This window comes from Tenrec ecaudatus, chromosome 3 (genome assembly GCF_050624435.1).
Source record: "Tenrec ecaudatus isolate mTenEca1 chromosome 3, mTenEca1.hap1, whole genome shotgun sequence".
Taxonomy (NCBI): Eukaryota; Metazoa; Chordata; class Mammalia; order Afrosoricida; family Tenrecidae; genus Tenrec; species Tenrec ecaudatus.
Genome location: NC_134532.1, coordinates 208920497 through 208938314, shown reverse-complemented (window position 1 = coordinate 208938314; position 17818 = coordinate 208920497). Strand labels below are relative to the sequence as shown.

The window sequence follows — 17818 nt, the reverse complement described above, 5'->3', positions numbered from 1 at the left end:
TTAAAACCCCTTAAAACGTTCATCAAGCCCTTAACTCCACTTCTAGGATTCTTTTCTAAGATAATAATTCAAAATACGGCAGAGATCTGTGCATTAAATGTGTACATGGAAGTGTTATTTATAATAGTGAAAGTTTAAAAAAATAAATAACCAATAGGAAGATTACTAAATAATATTCTTTGTGTTACCCCCTTCTATAATTCTAATTAGATAACTGATGGACTTCTCCGTCTGCGTTCCATGTTTATTAATGTTTCTTTAAAATACTTATCTCTCTTTTTTTAAATCATTTTGTTGGGGGCTCACAACTCTTATCACAACCCATACATACATCAATTATGTAAAGCACATTTGTACATTTATACATTCATTGCCCTCATCATTCTCAAACATTTGCTCTCCCCTTAAGCCCTTGACTTCAGCTCCTCATTTCTCCCCCTCCCTCCCCGTTCCCCGCCTCATGAACCCTTGATAATTTATAAATTATTATTATTTTTAAATACTTATCTTTTTTCTCTCACTGCCACAGTAATGACCTTAAATTTATTTTCCAAGTCATGAATTCTCTCTTTGGCTGTGCCTAGTCACTGAAACCAATATTTTGAGTTTCCAATTTCAATTGTTATATTTCACTTCCATAGATCATTTTTCAAATGGTCTGCTTAGGACTGAGAGCATCCTCACCATTTTTTTTAAGCTTAGGTATTATTTAAACACGTTCAACATGTATTATATATTTTATATCTGATCCTTCCAAATTCTGTTTTGTTGTTGTTTTTGTCTGATCCGCCACCTCTTGCTCATGCTGGTGCATTTCTTCATGAGTCTGGTGACTTTCACAGGAGCGCATACCAGGAACTTTAGCTGCAAGAATTCTGTAAGGCAAAAGTCCCGTCATGAACTTGGACATGTGGGGTCAAGGTTGGGTGCCAGCTCTGATACTGACCAGCTGTGTGAGCCTAGATGTCCTGTAGCCACGTGACTCGTTCATCTTCCTCACTCATGCAATGGGGCCCTGCACAGCTCCTCTAATGGCCTGTAGCGTCGTCTTGAAGATGAAGATGAAATATTCCACACGAAGGGAAGTGTGTGGAAAAGCACAAAGATGCTGAGTGCAGTCGTGGTGTAATCCTGCTGCTTACAAGATGAACTGGAGATCCAGAGCGGGATGTTGCTGTATTTAGTGCTTCTGAGTACTTTGTTCCCTTAGCTCAGCGGTTCTCAACATATGGGTCGCAACCCCTTTGGGGGTTGAACAACCCTTTAACAGGGGTCGCCTAAGACCATCGGAAAACACATACAGTATTTCTGATGGTCTTAGGAACCGAGACACCGCTCCTCTATCCATCTCCAGGTGGGTCCGCCCACATGCGTGTACACCACATGTGAGTACCTGGTGTGAAGACTATTACCCATGCTACACCATGCTTCGAGACAAAATTTCATTTACTTGTAATTACAACTAAATATTTCACAAGATGTAATTACATATTGTTTTGTGATTAATCACTATGCGTTAATTATGTTCAATTTGTATCAATGAAAATACATCCTGCATATCAGATATTTACATGCCAATTCATAGCAGTAGCAAAATTATAGTTATGAAGTAGCAGCAAAAATAATTTTATGCTTGGGGGTCACCACAACATGAGGAACTGTATTAACGGCTTGCAGCATTAGGACGATTGAGAACCACTGGCTTAGTTGATTAAGCAGACTGACCAGAGATTTCTTATCATTAATTTCCAATCAGTAGAGGCCAAATCAATGAGGTTTTACTGAGCTTACTCAAGCTTTCTGACAGGGAATATTTGTTAAGCCTCATTATTTGTCAGGTACCATCTCAGTGCTATGCAGATATCAACTTATTTAACTGACTATTCCTCGTTCCAAGAGCAGTACACATTAGGGCATTTGCCCCTGTTCTTTCTGCCCAGAATGCTCTTCCCCAAGATATCTGTATATCTCACCCTCTCACTTTCTTCAGGCCTTTCTTCAAAAGTTTTCTCTTGTTTCCCTTCTGTGCTCGCCCCTCTCCATCCACCTAAGAAACAAGTTTCTCTACCTCTCTGAGAAAGGTTTTCAAAATTCCAGGCACCATACGGGTTCTTCCTGGTAACTGGCAGATCAGTATAAAGCCCTGATTCGGAACCAGCCCCAGATGGCCTCTAGAGAGAGGACTAAGACAGACACCTGATCCCATGTGAACTGCTCCCCTCCAGAGCAGCTTTCATCTCTGGTCCCCCTTTCTTAATCCAGCCAGTTCTCACATTCCATACACAGGGGCCTGAGCTCGACCCATTGTCATCCGTGCTGTCAACTGGTGTCTTAGCTACTTAGTAAGTATTTGACCCTTGGTTCTCTGATTGCTAAAGATGAACCAGCCTGGTTACTCATCTCTCACACGCAACCCCGAATTTGTGTGTCTCCTTAATGTGCATCCCTCTTGCTAACATTCTGTCCACTTCTATTTCTCTTCTTGATCACCACTTGGCTAGAAGCTCCACAAGAAAAGGGGTTCCTACCAGTCTTGTTTCTTTTCTTGACACGCTCTCCAGTGCCAACAATGGTCTCTGACCCAGACTAGGAGCCCAAACAAGTATTTGGCAAATGGATGATGGAATGAATGAGTGAGGCTTCCCAACGATCCTTAAAGAGGGTGCTGTTTTTACCCCCAATGGCACACTTAAAGAAACTAAGACTCAGCAAAGTTGGATAACTTCTCCAACTCTTGCCAGCTGCTGAGTTCATCATTATATTGCCACGTAAGCCTCAGCGGCAAAGCCATGCCATGCACACAGATAGTCCAACTCCTGAGTGACTTTGATGATCTGCTGCTAGAGACCGAGCAGGGTGGCTCGATCTGAGCACCGTTACTGAAGAAGTTCCAAGATATTGGCTTGGAGTAAGCTTTCCGGATTCCCCACCCCACCCACAGCCCGTTACATTCAACCGCTATCTGCTTCCTGCTTCCTGCTTCCTCCTCAACAGCATCCTCTTTCCGCTGGTGTCTCCATAGGAGTGCCTATCTCCTTCGAAGCTGACGGCGGTAACCAACTGACCCTCATGACCTCAGGGAAAGTATCCAACTGTGTGGCCTGGGCTCTTGGAGAAAACGGCATCCCTTTAATCCCCCCACTGTCACAGCAGAACATCGGGGTTCGGAGGTAAGAGGCAGCTGGTAAATTAACGGGCAATGCTCATGCGTGTTTTAAAGGTGCCCCAAACCAGAAAAGCAACCTCACTTCCCTGGAGTCAATGCAGACTCGTAGCCACCCTGTGGGATGGGGTAGAACTGGCCCTGGGGGTTTCTAAGGCTGTAATGCTTCATGGGAGTAGAGAGCCCCATCGGACTCCCTCACGGTGGCTGGTGGTTTCAACCGCTCCCCTTGCCAGTTAGCAGCCCGTGTGACCACTCCATCGCCAGGGCTGCGGTATAAACGCTTACCATGTCCCAAGGCAATTGCAAAGCGTCCCAGAGCTCTCCATGGTTCCCAAAGTGAATGCTTCAATATCCATTACCTAACAATGGTCGGGCCATCCCAGGCCAGGCGTTCTGAAAAGCACTTTGGCTCCTAGACTCTTCCTGCTCACTCGAGGAAGTATTATATTATATTATATTATTATTCATTTCTATGAAGTTTTCATTTGCCCGCTCTATATCCAGGGGAAGTGCACAGCATTTAGTGATAGGTGGGGGGCAGGGCAGAGGGGTGACTTCAAAAAGTTCACGGAAATACTCCATGATGTTTTCATTCCATTTATGTTCCCGTGAACTAGTTGAAGCCCCCTTGTGGGCTCTCTCCTCCCGCAAACAGTTGCCGTCTCGGAAACCCACGGGACATCGCAATGAGTCAGTCAGTGATAGCGCCCTCCTTTGTCAATGTCACCCTCATTAAAGATGTGTTGCTAAGGAGAGAGAGAGAGGCTTCCTGGGTGCTGCTCCTAGCTCACGCGCTCAGCTGCTCACCAGAAGACTGGTGATTCGAATCCTTGCCAAAGGCCTGACCACCTGCTTTGAAGAGGCAGCCGTTGGAAACCACACAGCACGCAGTTCTGCTCTTGCACAGAAGGGGGCGTCAGGGGTCAGAATCAATTTGCTGGCCGCTGGTTACTGAGAGCTGCGTGCAACTCCCTCCCCGGCCTCTTTCCTGTAGCTCGGGACAGAAGCAGGCGTGCTAGGCCTGCACACCTTACCCTGGGCTGCCCCACACCCTGTGTCTGTGGCTGAGGCCAGTGCAGACAGTCTGGACCCGGATCAGGTGGCCTGATTCGGTTCTGTGACCCATGTGTTCACATCATTTTGCCTTTACGCCCCAGTCAGCCCCTCTCTAAGATCAGGTCTCCTGATCACCCAGCACACGTTTCAAGTCACGGACCCTAATTTCCAACCAGTGGAAAGCAGATGTTGGGTTTCTTGTGCGCCCCTTCTGCCTGCTCCACCCCTGTGCCCCCAGCCTGCAGTGACCCCTGTGCTGAGCTGCACAGCCTGTGTCCAACGGCGCCAGCACGTGGCTTTGTGCTTACACGTGGCCTTCATTTCACTTGAAACGTGTGCTGAAAGCCTTCTGGAGGGTTGCAGGCCCAGCCCTTAGACGAGGGGGTGGGGCGCAGTGTGAGTCATCAGCCAGGATGGGCCATTCTCACAACCCAAGGCCGCCGTGCTGACACGGCTGGCAGCCTGGAACTCGTCTCGTTCAAGGCCAGTGCTTGTTGTTTAGAAGTGTTTATGTTTCTCTGATTTTCGCCTTAGCTACAAGTGGCCTGCAGCTGCTGAGCTCAGGAAGCAGCTCAGGGCCTTTCTCTACCAGATGGCCAGCCCACTCCTCCGGGGACTCCTGGAACCTTTGTGTCCATTGGCAGAGCTCTCGAGATGGACCCCATGTGCCTGCCTTGCATTGTTGTGTCTGTCCTTGTTAGGTGCCATCGAGTCGATTTTGACTCACTAAAAAACTCTTTATGGGGGTAGAAAGCCCCATCTTTCTTCCACGGAGCGGGTGGTGGTTTCGAACCACTGACCAGGCTGTTGGCAGCTCAACTCATAACCACTATGCCACCAGGGCACAGTGATGGACCACATGACCTTCCTTCCACGTTGTTGTTGTTGTCGTCGTTAAATGCCATTAAGTCAAGCCTGACTCATAGATACCCTGTACACAACAGAACAAAACACTGCGTGCACCCCCCACCCCCACCCCGCCATCCTCCCTGTTGATGTGATAATTGAGGCCCTTGTTGTAGCCACTGTGTCAGTCAGTCTCGCTGAGCGTCTTTCTCTGGTCCCTGCCCCTCCACTTTACTAAGTATGATGTCTGCTCAGGACTGACCCCTCCCGATAACATATCCAAAGTGCATGAGATGCAGTCTCGCTTCTGACCCTCGCTTCTAAACACCCTGGCCTCACTTCTTCCATCATAGATTTGTTTGTTCTTTGGGCAGTTTGTGTTCTGTGCAATATTCTCTACCAACACCATCACTCAAAGGCATCAATTCCCATTTGGTCCTCAACGTTCTCCTGCAGAGGGGGTGATGGGAAAGACCGCGGCTTGGGGCAGGCCCGCCTTAGTCCTCAAAGGGACGTGTTTGCTTTTGAACACGTTAAAGAGGTCTCCGGCGGCCGAGTCGCCCAATGCCATGCGTCATTTGATTTCTGGACAGCTGCTGCCCTGAGCTTGGTTGACATACGTGCTTCCTTCATTTCTTTATAGCAATCACCAGGTAAAGGTGATTTTACTCTCAGAACGTAACAGCCCCCACACACTCAATAGGGTGGATCTCTCTCACGGTGCTCTGAGGTGAAGTCAGCCTTGCGGAATCACTTGTCTTTCAGTGCGTTGAAGAGAGCAGATGCCATCTCATCTATTGGCACATCAGGACTGACAGACATGAAGAAGCTGGCCAAGTGGGCGGCCGAGTCCAAGCTCGACCCGAACGACCCCAATAATGCCCCATTGATGCAGTTGATCTCGGTAAGGTGGCGTGCTTCCGGTGCACACTCTATTTCTAGACTGGGGGTGACTCCCTCTCTCCTGCATCTTTCAGGTACCTGCCACTTACCTGGCTGTGTAGCCAGGGCAAGTGCTCCCTGCCTCTGAACCTCACTGCTGTCCTCCTTGTGCTGTTGGAAGCAAATGAAGGAGACAAAGAGAGACTTAGCCAGGGCCTCAGTAGATATGCAAGCAATGTTAACTCTTTGTTTGTTTAACAGTTTTATTGACCCTTCACATATCATACAATTCAATAGTTCAATCATTTCCAGAGGAGTTACACAATCAATACCACAATCAATCTTAGAAGAGTTTCTTCTTCCTGGTCCTCATTGTGACTAATGTAGTCATTTTTTTAATCGTGGCAACAACAGACACAACAAAACGTTCTGCAATTCAACAACTTCTACCTGCACAATTCAGTGTCATTGATTACACTCTGTGTTCTGCAACCATTATCGATATCCTTTTCCCAATTATTCCACCACCACGAACATCAGAGCAATTCCCCCTAAGAAAAAACTCCCTCCTTCACCCATGGTAGCCATTGGCCAAGTTTTGTTTATTTCTTTTTTTTTAAAGTAGTTTTCTTGATAAAAAATTCACCTATCTCACACTCCCATAGTTAAATCAGTCCTAGTGTCTGCTCCCTTCTCCTGCCTTCATTGTTTGCCCTCCAGTTCCCCTCTGTCCACCCCCATCCTTATCAACCATTGCATCAGTCACTGTCTCTGTGCGTCCACTTGTCTGTGCTTCATAAACTGAGAAACTCAACAGAAAAAATAAAAGACAGAAATAAAATGAAATGCAAATAAGAAAAATAATAATACTATAAAGAGAAAGAAAAGACCACCAGGAATATTTTTAAAGAAATATCTGTCACGGAACAGAGAGAAATATTTTAGCCTAGAACAAATTCAGGTTGGGTCAAGAGGGAGGTCAACTGATCAAGTATCATCTTATTTGGTAGTTTGATCCACCATAAGCAAGTTTACAGTAATCTATGTCTGATAGTAAAACTCTTTGAGTCCCTCTCCTGTGGCCAGAGGGGACCTGCCAGAGGCTTATTCTGACGAGATACTCTGCAGGTGGGTTTGCGGTTCCAACTGCCCTCCGTAGCCTTCTACTAATTGGGTGTTCACAAATTAAGCTCTGATACTTTTCCCTTCATGATATTTGGATTTTTGTCTTAGCTGACGCCTGACCTAGACGGGTGTTTGCTTGAATATAAGCCTTTAAGACCCCAGACACGATTCCAATGGGCAGCCAGGCACCATCTGCCCACACTTTGCTGCAGCACCCTTATCTTCAATGAGTCTGACTTATTATTGTAACTACAGAACTCCTGGTGGTGGAGTTAGGCATTGGGCTGCTAATCACAAGGTCAGTCGTTTTGAAACCACCAGCTGCTCCAAGAGTCAAAGATGGATTTTTCTGCTCCCATCAAGATGTACAAGCTTGGAAATCCACAGGGGCAGTTCGACCCTGTCCTGTAGGGTTGGGGTGAGTCTGAGTCGACTCATCAGCTGTGAGAGTTTTGATTATTGTTGATGTTGTTACTCTGACCTTTATAAAACCCCCAATTCCAACCTACTGCCGTGATGTCAAAAAGAAAAAATATTGCGTAGAGCTTCTCCTCAGGGTGTCTGCGAACTATATATCTTGATGGAATCAGGCTGCCTCATTTCTTTATTGGTGTGTCTGGAAAGTGTGAATATTTCAGTGAGCAACCCAGCACTCAATCCACTGCACCACCAGGGCTCCCCGTCCCAGTTCCAGGGAGGGTCGACTGAGCTCAGAGATGCAGAATAATTCGCTCCAAGTCACGCAGCTAGGAAGGACTTCCGTCCCAGGTGCTCTGATTCAGAAAGGACGTTGGTACCACCACACCTTGAGCTCTAAGAAACCAAACTACTGCCAGCCAATCCCTTCTGACTCGCAGCGACCCTGTAGGACCGAGTCGAACTGCCTCAGAGGGATTCCGAGCCTACAAATCTTTATGTAAACGGTCTGCCACATCGTTCTTCTGAGGAGCGACTGGTGGGTTCAAACCACTGACCTTCCAGGCAGCGGCCAAGGACCTGACCCCTGCACTGCCAGGGATGCTTAAAGTTCTGATGGGGGCCCTTTAGAAAGGCTTTTCCTTGTTTGATGCCTACTTTGGTTCTCCCTTCGGGTTTCCTTTAAGGGGTTGCCACCTAAGTGGTTGGTTTTCTACCGTAACATTCAAAATCCTTCTTTCAGCCACCATATGAATGCGGGTCAGTAGAGGGTTTTTCATGGTATCAAATGCAACTGTTCATAATTCTACAAGAACATAATTAACATAACAAGCAGATGTCCCCTAAGTTGACCATACCAACCCATTCGGATGACCATGTGTGGTTAATGTCTGTGAGCTCACCCATGTGAAAACTGTCTTCTCTTTGTCCTTCTTTGTAAGATAAGTTTTGGGTTGGGTCTGACTTCTGTCTTTATAAGGAGCCCTGGTTGTGTCATGAGTTCATCGAAAGGTCAGTAATTCAAACCCAGCAGCCACTCTTCTGGGGAATGATGAGGCTGTCTGCTTCCTTACAGCTTACAAACAGCCTCGAGAACCCTAGTAGGCAGTTCCATTCTGCCCTACAGGGTCACGGTGAACTGGAGTCAACCGGATGTCGGTGGCGTTTTAAACTCTTCTTCCAACATGTTGCTTCTTACTATGTTGTTTTGAGGTGCCATAGAGTCAGTTCCGACCCATAGCAACCCTGTGCATAACAGAAGGAAACACGGCCCTGTCCTGTGCAAACCTTAAGATTGTTCCCATACTTGAACCCATTGATGCAGCCACTGTGTCCATCGATTTTGAGGTCAGCAGCCCAATGTGTGACCATCATGCCTCCAGGACTCCCTTTCTTGTCCCGCCTTATGAGATATTCACAGCAGGCCCCCTCTCCCGTCACAGGGTCCCCAGCAGGTCTCTGCTCCCTGGTGGCTATTCATCTGCAGGAGACAGTCACATCTGGGAAAAAGCCCAGCTAAAGCTCCTGTACACCCAACCAGTGCTTCCCTTTTCTGTGCCATGAGCAGAGACAGTGGCAGTCATGGCACCCTGACCCACCTGTGACTCAGTTTCCCCCGAAACCAAGACGGCAAGATAATAGTCAGAGACAGGAGAACCAGCCACCAGCAGAATCCAGGGCCTCCCTTTACCTATATGGGCACAAATACCTATATTGAAACAGCCAGGCATTTATTGGCTTTTAGATGCATCTGGTCCATGGGTAATCATATCCCAGTGGACATCTTGGGATACACTGGGGGTCTCGTGGATATCTCTTGGTTTTCAGCGTGTGAATTTATGACAACACCACCTAGGGAGGCCCTGGTGGCCCATTGAGTTAAGCATTTAGCTTCTAACCAAGAGGTTGAGAGTTTAAAGCCATCAACTGCTGCACGAGCGAAATATGAGGCGGTCTACTCTGTCTCAGAAGCTCTCTGTCTCACTTCTGCTCTGCCCTCCAGGGTCACTCTGGGCAGTGGTATTCGGGAAACCAAACCAACAATCCAACCAGGTGCCATCAAGTTCATTTTGACTCATAGTGACACTGGAGACAGAGCAGAACGGCTAGAATTTCCATGGCTGTACGTCTTAACAGGAGGAGACGGCCTCACCTTTCTTCCATGGAGCAGCTGGTACAGTTGAACTGCTGACCGTGTGGTTGGCAGCCCAACACATAGCCTACTCACTACACCACTTGAAGCAGGGACACTAAAACCATGCTTTAGAGAATGAATTTTTAAAATTATTTGTGGCACTTTTTCATGCTACTAAATGATTAGGACAAGGAATCGTCGATGCTCAGCTGCTAACTGAGAGGCTGTCGGGTCGAGCCCACCCAGCGGCACCACAAGAGAAAGAATCGTCATCCTTCCCCCATAAACTCACTGCCATCGAGTCGATCCCAACTCACAGCGACCTTACAGACAGAGAAGAACGGCCCCTGTGGCTTTCCAAGCTGTAACTCTTTACAAGAGTAGAACGCCCCATCTTTCTCCCTCGGAGGGCCTGGTGGTTTCGAACTTCGGACCTCGTTGTTAGCAGCCCAATGCATAGCCCACTATGCCACCCATAGAGCGCTTCTACTCCCTCACGTGAGGTCACTATGATTCAGAGGCATCTCCACAACACCTAACAACAACAGCCAATCTAACGGTGTATTGGACAGGGTTCTCTAGAGAGACAAACCAGATTGCTAATAATTATATCTAAATATATTTATAAAGATAGATATATAATTCAAGAAATAAACCGTTAAATAATATACAGATAGATAATACAAGAAATTAACAGTTAAATTTTAAAGCAGTGAGACACTAGCAGTCCTTCGAGTTTTGAGAGCTGCCAGGTGCCAGTCCCCTTCTGTAGAGAGAGCTGGGCTACATATACCCAGGCAGCAAACAGCAAGGCAGGTCCCCAACTGTCATCAACTGTCAGTCCGCAACTCCAGAGATGAACATTCCAATCGTGTGGGCTTAAAGGGACCTCAACTTACAGCGACACAGTCCACAGGCTAGGCATCCCCCTTTAAACTGAGGCACAGAACAACCAAGGTGAGGCTCACCGAGCCATTTATTCCTCTGCCCTTCAGTTAATCCTACTTGTGTTTATCAGCCAGGCTGGCACAATAAACTATAGCAAATGGTGTCCACCTTTTATTGCTGTATATTGACTAGACTTGGTGCAGCTGACCTGAGATATGGGATGTATCCGGGGTGTAGATGGGAAACTGTTCACTTCCTGCCACAGAAGTGAGGAGTCACTCTTCCTCTGGGGAGCCTGCCTGCCTGCTGCCCAAAACTGTGTGGTTTCTGGTTTTTGTAGGTCGCGACCAGTGGTGAATCCTATGTCCCAGGTTTCTTCCGACTAGAACAGCTGCAACAGGAATTTAACTTTGTTTCCGATGTGGAATTGAATCGATCCAAGAGATTTAGGCTCCTACAGCTTAGGAGTCAAGAGGTTCCAGAGTTCCGAAATTATCAGCAAATTCCAGCATATGACCGAGAAATTAAGGAAAGGGTGTTCCAGGTAAGAAATTGCTTTTAAAGAAATATATATTTATATATGCTTTCAAAAGTTCATGGACGAATTCAACAACTTTTTAAAGCCCTCCTTTATATATAAAGAGGACCCTTGGTTGTATAGTGAATTATGCATTGGGTTGTTAACCACAAAGTCAGCAGTTTGAACCCAGTAGTTGTTCCAAGGGAGAAAAATGAGGGTCCCCCCACACCTACCTGTAATAATGGATAGCCTTAGAAACCCAAAGGGCCAGTTCTACTCTGGAGTGGGGATCGACTTGATGGCAGGGAGCCAGTATTCCATCCCATTTTCACCAGTCAGGATTTACTAACCACTTTGTTCAGAACCAGTGCCAAGTACCTCAGGAGAAGCTCGATGGGCAAGATGGGAACCTCCATGGGGCAGGTGGAAGGTGCCCGGGAGGTGCAGTGGTTAAAGCTTTGGCCAATGGGGAAAGATGGAACTCTTGGCGGGCAGTTCTGAGTTCCCTGGCCTGGGGTAGCTGCATTATCTGCGTATCAGCTTGTGAACTGAGATGGGGCTGAAAGGACAACATAGGAGCCAGCTGGGAGCCACATGGAATTGTGTGGACAAAAAAATAATTGGAGGGCGGAGGGGTGGAGGGTAGACCAATGAGCAGATCAAGCCTAAAGCAACCATTGCTCTCCTCTCCACTGGTGGCCCGCGAGACAGCAGGCGCTTCTTCCTCTTTTCGTCATTGATGTACTAAATCGTTGCTGTTAGGTGTCATCAGGTCAGCAGATAGAGCAGAAGGAAAAACTGCTGGTCCTGAGCCAGCCTCACAATTGCAGCCACGGTGCCCGTCCGTCTCCTCGAGGCCCTTCCTCTCTCTCGCTGCCCCTCTGCTGTACCAAGCATGGTGTCCTTCTCCAGGGACTGTCTCTCCTGACGACATGGCCAAAGTACTAAGACAAAGTCTCACCATCTCACTCTGACTGTGCTTCTTCTTAGATAGATTTGTTAGTTCTTTTGGCAGTCCGTGGTCCTTTCAATATTCTCCTCCAGCATCGCAATTCAAATCAAATCTTCTTCCGTCTTCTTTCTTCAATGTACAACTGTGACATGCACAGGAGGCAATCGTGAATACCATGGCTTTGGTCAGGTGCACCTTAGCCCTCAAAGTCATCCCCTTGCTTTTCCACACTCTAAAGAGGTCTGTGCAGCAGATGTGCCCAATGCAGTGCATCTTTTGACCCCCTGACTGCTGCTCCCATGAGCACTGATCATGGATCCAAGGACGATAAATCCTTGACAACTTCAATCCTGCTTCCATTTACTTAAATTAGAAGAGGCAAAATTCAAGCAGAGGCCTTGGTGAGGTGGCTTCATGAGCTCATTGTCTTGAAAAAATGCAAGCCTGGTTTCCATCTGTAGCCTTTATCTTTTCCTGAAAAAGCATGAGTCAGAATGGTGACTGTGTCAGAGATCAATATGGCGCCAAAGGTTAGGAGGAAGAGGGGAGGAACATCCACAATCACAATACCATGCCATCACCATGGCCATTCGACTCACAGTGATCCTGTAGAACTGAGTAGAACTACTCACCAGGGTTCCGGGGCTATAAGTCTTCATGTACTTAGGACACATTGTCAGGAGAAGACCAGTCCCTGGGGAAGGACACCTTGCTTGGTAGGGAGGCATCCAAAAAAAGACCCTGAACGAGATGAGTTGACACAGTGGCTGCAACAATTTGGCTCTAAGAGAGAATAATCATGAGGATGGAGCGAGGCTGGGTAGTGTTTTGTTCTGTGGTTCACAAGGTGGCTTGGAGTCAGGATCAACTTGACTACATCTGACAACAAAATCTCCATGGGAACCAACGGCCTCATCTTTCTCCAGCAGGGTGCCTGGTTGGTTTGCACCATTGACCTTGTGGTTAGCAGACCAACAGCTAACCCTCAGCACCACCAGCCCTCCTGATAGAACTATCCTATATGACTCAAACCAAGTGCGATAAATAATTCTCTAATCTTAAGGAAGGTATCTGAGAGGACTGTATAAGTCACGAAGTGATTCCTGTATTTCCATTTCAGGACTATGAGAAACGGTTACAAAACAGAAATGTCATTGAAACCAAGGACCATATAGATACCCATCGGGCCGTTGTAGCCAAGTACCTCCAGCAGGTGAGAAAAATACTTTGAAATATCCTTTACTGGGGAAAACAGACAGCTCCCCAAACTAGGGGTTTTCTTAATCTTATAAGTATCCAGTTGACCTGAAATAAGTCCTTTGATCTCTCTCAATTTACTGGCTCATAAAGATAAATACGTAATTTATTAAACTCAGTCTTCACCTATGAAATATGTCAAACGACCAGAATGTGCCCTAGATTACTAGTAGTCATTTTCTTAATTGGAGTTAGATCACAGAGAATTCTATTTCTCAGTCATTACTTTTCCAGTGTTGGAATGTTTGCATTACAGAACCTTTGTAATCAGAAAACAAAACACAGACGTTTTTAAACCACATGCCTGTCCTTAGACTCTAGAAAATTAAAAGCTGAAGTCTCCTTTGTTTCACTTGTTTCTTTCATTTGACCTTCCTTTAATGACCTGAACTTGTAAGCTGGGCGACAATAATGACAGGACCCTGTCCCCGTGCAGCTCGTCTACTAAAAAGCAAAACCTGATTGCCTTTCCAAGATAATTAGGAAACTCAATATTGCCCTCATGAAGGGATCGCTGAAGATATGGGTACGATAGCAAAGTGTGGTGATGAAATCAGATGGTGCCTGGCTATCAGAAAGACTAGCATCTGGGGTCTTCAAGGTTGGTCTTAAAAGAAGTACTCTTCTCAGCGAGGCATCCGCTAAGTTCACACAGAAGCAGCGCATCAACCTGTGTGATCTAAGGATTGTAAATAATAAAATCTAAGAGTGGAGGAGGGAACAGTATCAGAGCTGACATTTGAGCACCAGTTTGCAGAGGCTGTAGATGACAGTGAAAGCCCAAAATCCATTTGCAGGTTCCCCATGGTTGTTAAGCCTCTAGAGAATCCCCTGTGACCAAAGAGAGACTAGGGATGTGAAAAGCCTGCTTTCGGTCAGAGTGCAATGGAAAGTGGATTATTGCAGAGCTGGGTAGGTTAAAATGTAAACTTTATCACTTGGTATCCCTCCGGACCCATTTTAAATTTATTCTAGTTTAGAATATGTTCTGCTTTGTTTTTTTAATTCCCCCCCCCCCAGTTTTATTGGCACATAATTCACATCGTATAGTTCAATGGTTCAATCATGTCAAGATTGAATTTCAGAACATGTCGATCAGTTTCAGAACATCTTCTTTCTCCTCCACACACACCACCCCCAGCCCCCATGGTTAAATCACCTTTAAAATGACTTCTGTAATCACATTCCCCCTCCTACCTTCACTGTTTACTCCCGAAATCCCCTAACTCTTCACAGCTACCCTCTCCCCTCCCTGCATCCCCTACAAATCCTTGCATCAGTGATGTTCTCTATCCACCCACTCCTGTGCTTCATGCACTGGTAAATCCAGCAGAACCAATAAAGACCAAAAACTAAATGAGGTGGTAAGGGTAAAACAATAACTTAAGGATAAAAATAACTGGGGGGGAGATGAGCCAGTCAGGGCATAATGTAGCAACGATGAAAAATACAACTTTCCTCCAGTTCCTAAATGCTTCCCCCTCCCCCCACTATCATGATCCCAATTCTACCTTGCAAGTCTGGCTAGACTAGAGGATGTACACTGGTACAGATGGGAACTGGAAACAGGGAATCTAGGGTGAATGATTCCTTCAGGACCAATGGTGTGAGAGGTAAAGGGAGAGTGGGTTGGAAAGGGAACCGATTACAAGGATCTACATGTGACCTCCTCCCTGGGGAACAGACAACAGAAAAGTGGGTAAGGGGAGACGTCGGACAGGGAAAGATATGACAAAATAATAATTTATAAATTATCAAGGGTTCATGAAGGAGGGGAAAAATGAGGACCTGATGCCAGGGCCTTAAGTGGAGAGCAAATGTTTAGAGAATGATGGCCAATGAATATAGAAATGTGCTTTACACAATAGATGTATTTATGGATTGTGATAAGAGTTGTACGAGCCCCTAATAAAACAATTAAAAATAAAATAAAGATAAAAATACCAACAATGAGCAAGAAGGAAAAGACCTCCATCAATATTTTAAAAGCCAGATATGAAAATAATAATCTATAACTTATCAAGAGTTTGGGAGGGAGGGCAGGTGGGGATGGAGGAGGAAGAAATGTCAAGCTGCTATCAGGGGCTCAAGTGGGAAGAGAATGCTTTGAAAATAACGATGGCAGCATACATGCAAATGTGCTTGACACACTGGATGAATGTATGGATTGTGATAAGAGATGTAAGAGCCCCCAACACAAGTATTTAATTATATATATATTAAAGTCAGGGAAGGAATTTTTGTCATGGAACAAGCAAGAGATCCTTGCACCTAGAACAAATACAGGATGAGTCCAGAGTGAGGTCAACTGACCAAGTGTCAAGTTTGATCCCGCATCACCAGGATTACTATGTGTGACAGTAAGGCTGTTCCGGACCTTTGCCTGGGGCCAGAGGGGGCCTGCCAGCAGCTTAATCTGACTAGATGCTCTGCAGATGCGTCTTACTCTCCCACTGTCCCCCACAGCCTTCCACAAACTGGGTGTTCACATTTTTAGCTCTGATACTTTTCCCTTCATCATATTTTAATTTTGGTGTTATCATCTGCAGATCACACAAGCTGGTGTGCTTCTTCTGTATAGACTTAGTTAACTCCCCGCTTAGATGGCTGCTTATTTTAATACAAGGCTTTTAAGGCCCCAGACACGATTTCACCTGATAGCCGGGCACCATCTGCTCTCTTGACCACACTTTGCTGTAGCACCCTGATCTTCAGTGATCCTTTCATGAAGGTGAATATCAAGCAGGGCCATGTGATCAGAATCAGCTTTCTTTTGGATTGAGCTTTTTCTCTGTTTTATTTTGTTATTGTTCCTGGGTTTTGCTTGTTTGTGTGTTTGTTCTCCTATTTTCTTTCTGTCTGTGAAATCCAGCAGAGGTAAATCTATCGAGGCAGTAACTGGATTGATGGTTTCTTAGGGATATGATAGGGGAGGTTGGGAGGAAATGGTGAGCTGTAACAATGGATACAGGAAAGAAAGAAATGTTCTAAAATCAATTGGGTTGATGACTGCACAACTCTTATTAATATGTTTAAACCACTAAATGGTATAGTTTAAGAATGATAGACCTACAAGACTGTTAGAAAGAAAATAATACTTGAGCAGCGGGTGAGTCTGAGCAGAAGGAGAGGGAGAGGGAGAAGTTGGCCACCCCCTCTGGGCTGTGTGTGCTTTGAGACCAGGCCTTTTCTATTCTGATGGTCAGTTATTTCACTCGGCAGAGTGGAGCCAGCTCCTCCTGAGAGTGTAGTAGTCAGTCAAACAGATGGAGCCCTGCCTGCAGGGAGCTTGCAGTTGAGTGAGGCCAGAGAGAAGGTAGCAGGAAGGGGTGGTTTCAGGGGAGGGGGGGGGTGACACTGAAGTTGAGGTACAAGCATCATGTTCATTCACAAGGGTTTCTTTCCCCAGATAAGAGAATCGGTGGTAAACCGCTTCCAGATTGCAAAACACCACTTCCTTCTTTCTGACTTGATAGTAGAAGAGGAGGTGCCCAACATCAGGTAAAAACAAGCAAACAATTTATCTCCCGGATTAAAATGGGGCATTTGCATGATGTCCCAGAAAAGCTAAGGAGCCCTGCTGGCGCAGTGGTTACATGCTCGGCTGCCAACTGGAGGGTCGGCAGTTCAAGCCCCCACCCCAGTGGCTGTGTGGGAGGGAAACCCCGGCGACCTGCTTCTGTAAAGACCCCAGCCCACAGCACTGCCAGGGGCAGCTCTACTCTGTCCTACAGGGTCTTCACGAGTCGAATTCGACTTGATGATCCACCAAGGCCCCATACGCCTCAGGTCCAATCACTGTAAGTTTGGTCTCATTGCACAGTGTGCATGGGGCCCAGCATGATGCTGGAGACCTGGGCAAAGCCTGCTTAGCATCATCGTACACTGGTTTCTGGGTTCGGTTAGAAAAGATTATCCTCAAACGGAGGCCAGCACATCCCAGTAGAACCCACATCACAGGTCACTGCATCCCTGGAGGCCCCGCCAGCCTCAGGCTCCATCTCGTTCCGGGCAAGCTGCCTGGCCCTGCACATGGCCTCCCTGCTCTCAGGATCCTGGGGCCTGGCCTCCCCTGCTCCCCTGGCACCTGGCACACAGCACTAGAGGGGTGGCCCACAGATTGCCCGCTGAGATTCTAGGGGCGGGCGGGCGGAAGGGGCTGGCCTGATTCCAGCACAATGTCCATGAGGAAGACAGCCAGGGGTGTGTGTGTCTGTTTGTGTGTCGTGTCTGGTGTGTGTGGCTGTGGCTGTGTGTACGTGTGTTTCTGTCTATGTATGTGTCTGTCTGCATCTGTGTGTCTACGTGTGTGGGTCTATATCGGCATGTGTCTATATGTGCATCTATGTGTGTTTGTGTCTGTGTGTGTGTGTCTGTCTGCATCTGTGTGTCTAGGTGTGTGTCTCTGTATATGTGGATGTGTCTGTCTGCATCTGTGTGTCTGTCTGCGTCTGTATGTCTACGTGTGTGGGTCTATATCGGTATGTGTGTCTATATGTGCGTCTATGTGTGTTTGTGTCTGTGTGTATGTGTCTGTCTGCATCTGTGTGTCTGTATATGTGGATGTGTGTATGT

The 17818-nt window shown here is 46.6% G+C and overlaps 1 protein-coding gene across 2 annotated transcripts in view; it reads left to right on the top strand.

Moving 5' to 3' along the window:
• CC2D2A (coiled-coil and C2 domain containing 2A) overlaps nt 1–17818 on the top strand; it is a 132345-nt gene that overhangs the window by 74513 nt on the left and 40014 nt on the right. For both annotated transcript variants that reach the window (XM_075544514.1, XM_075544515.1), the window contains 5 exons: nt 3023–3170; nt 5834–5972; nt 10855–11058; nt 13107–13199; nt 16653–16744. In XM_075544514.1, coding sequence (XP_075400629.1) covers nt 3023–3170; nt 5834–5972; nt 10855–11058; nt 13107–13199; nt 16653–16744 — 676 coding nt within the window. The remainder of the gene's footprint in view (nt 1–3022; nt 3171–5833; nt 5973–10854; nt 11059–13106; nt 13200–16652; nt 16745–17818) is intronic.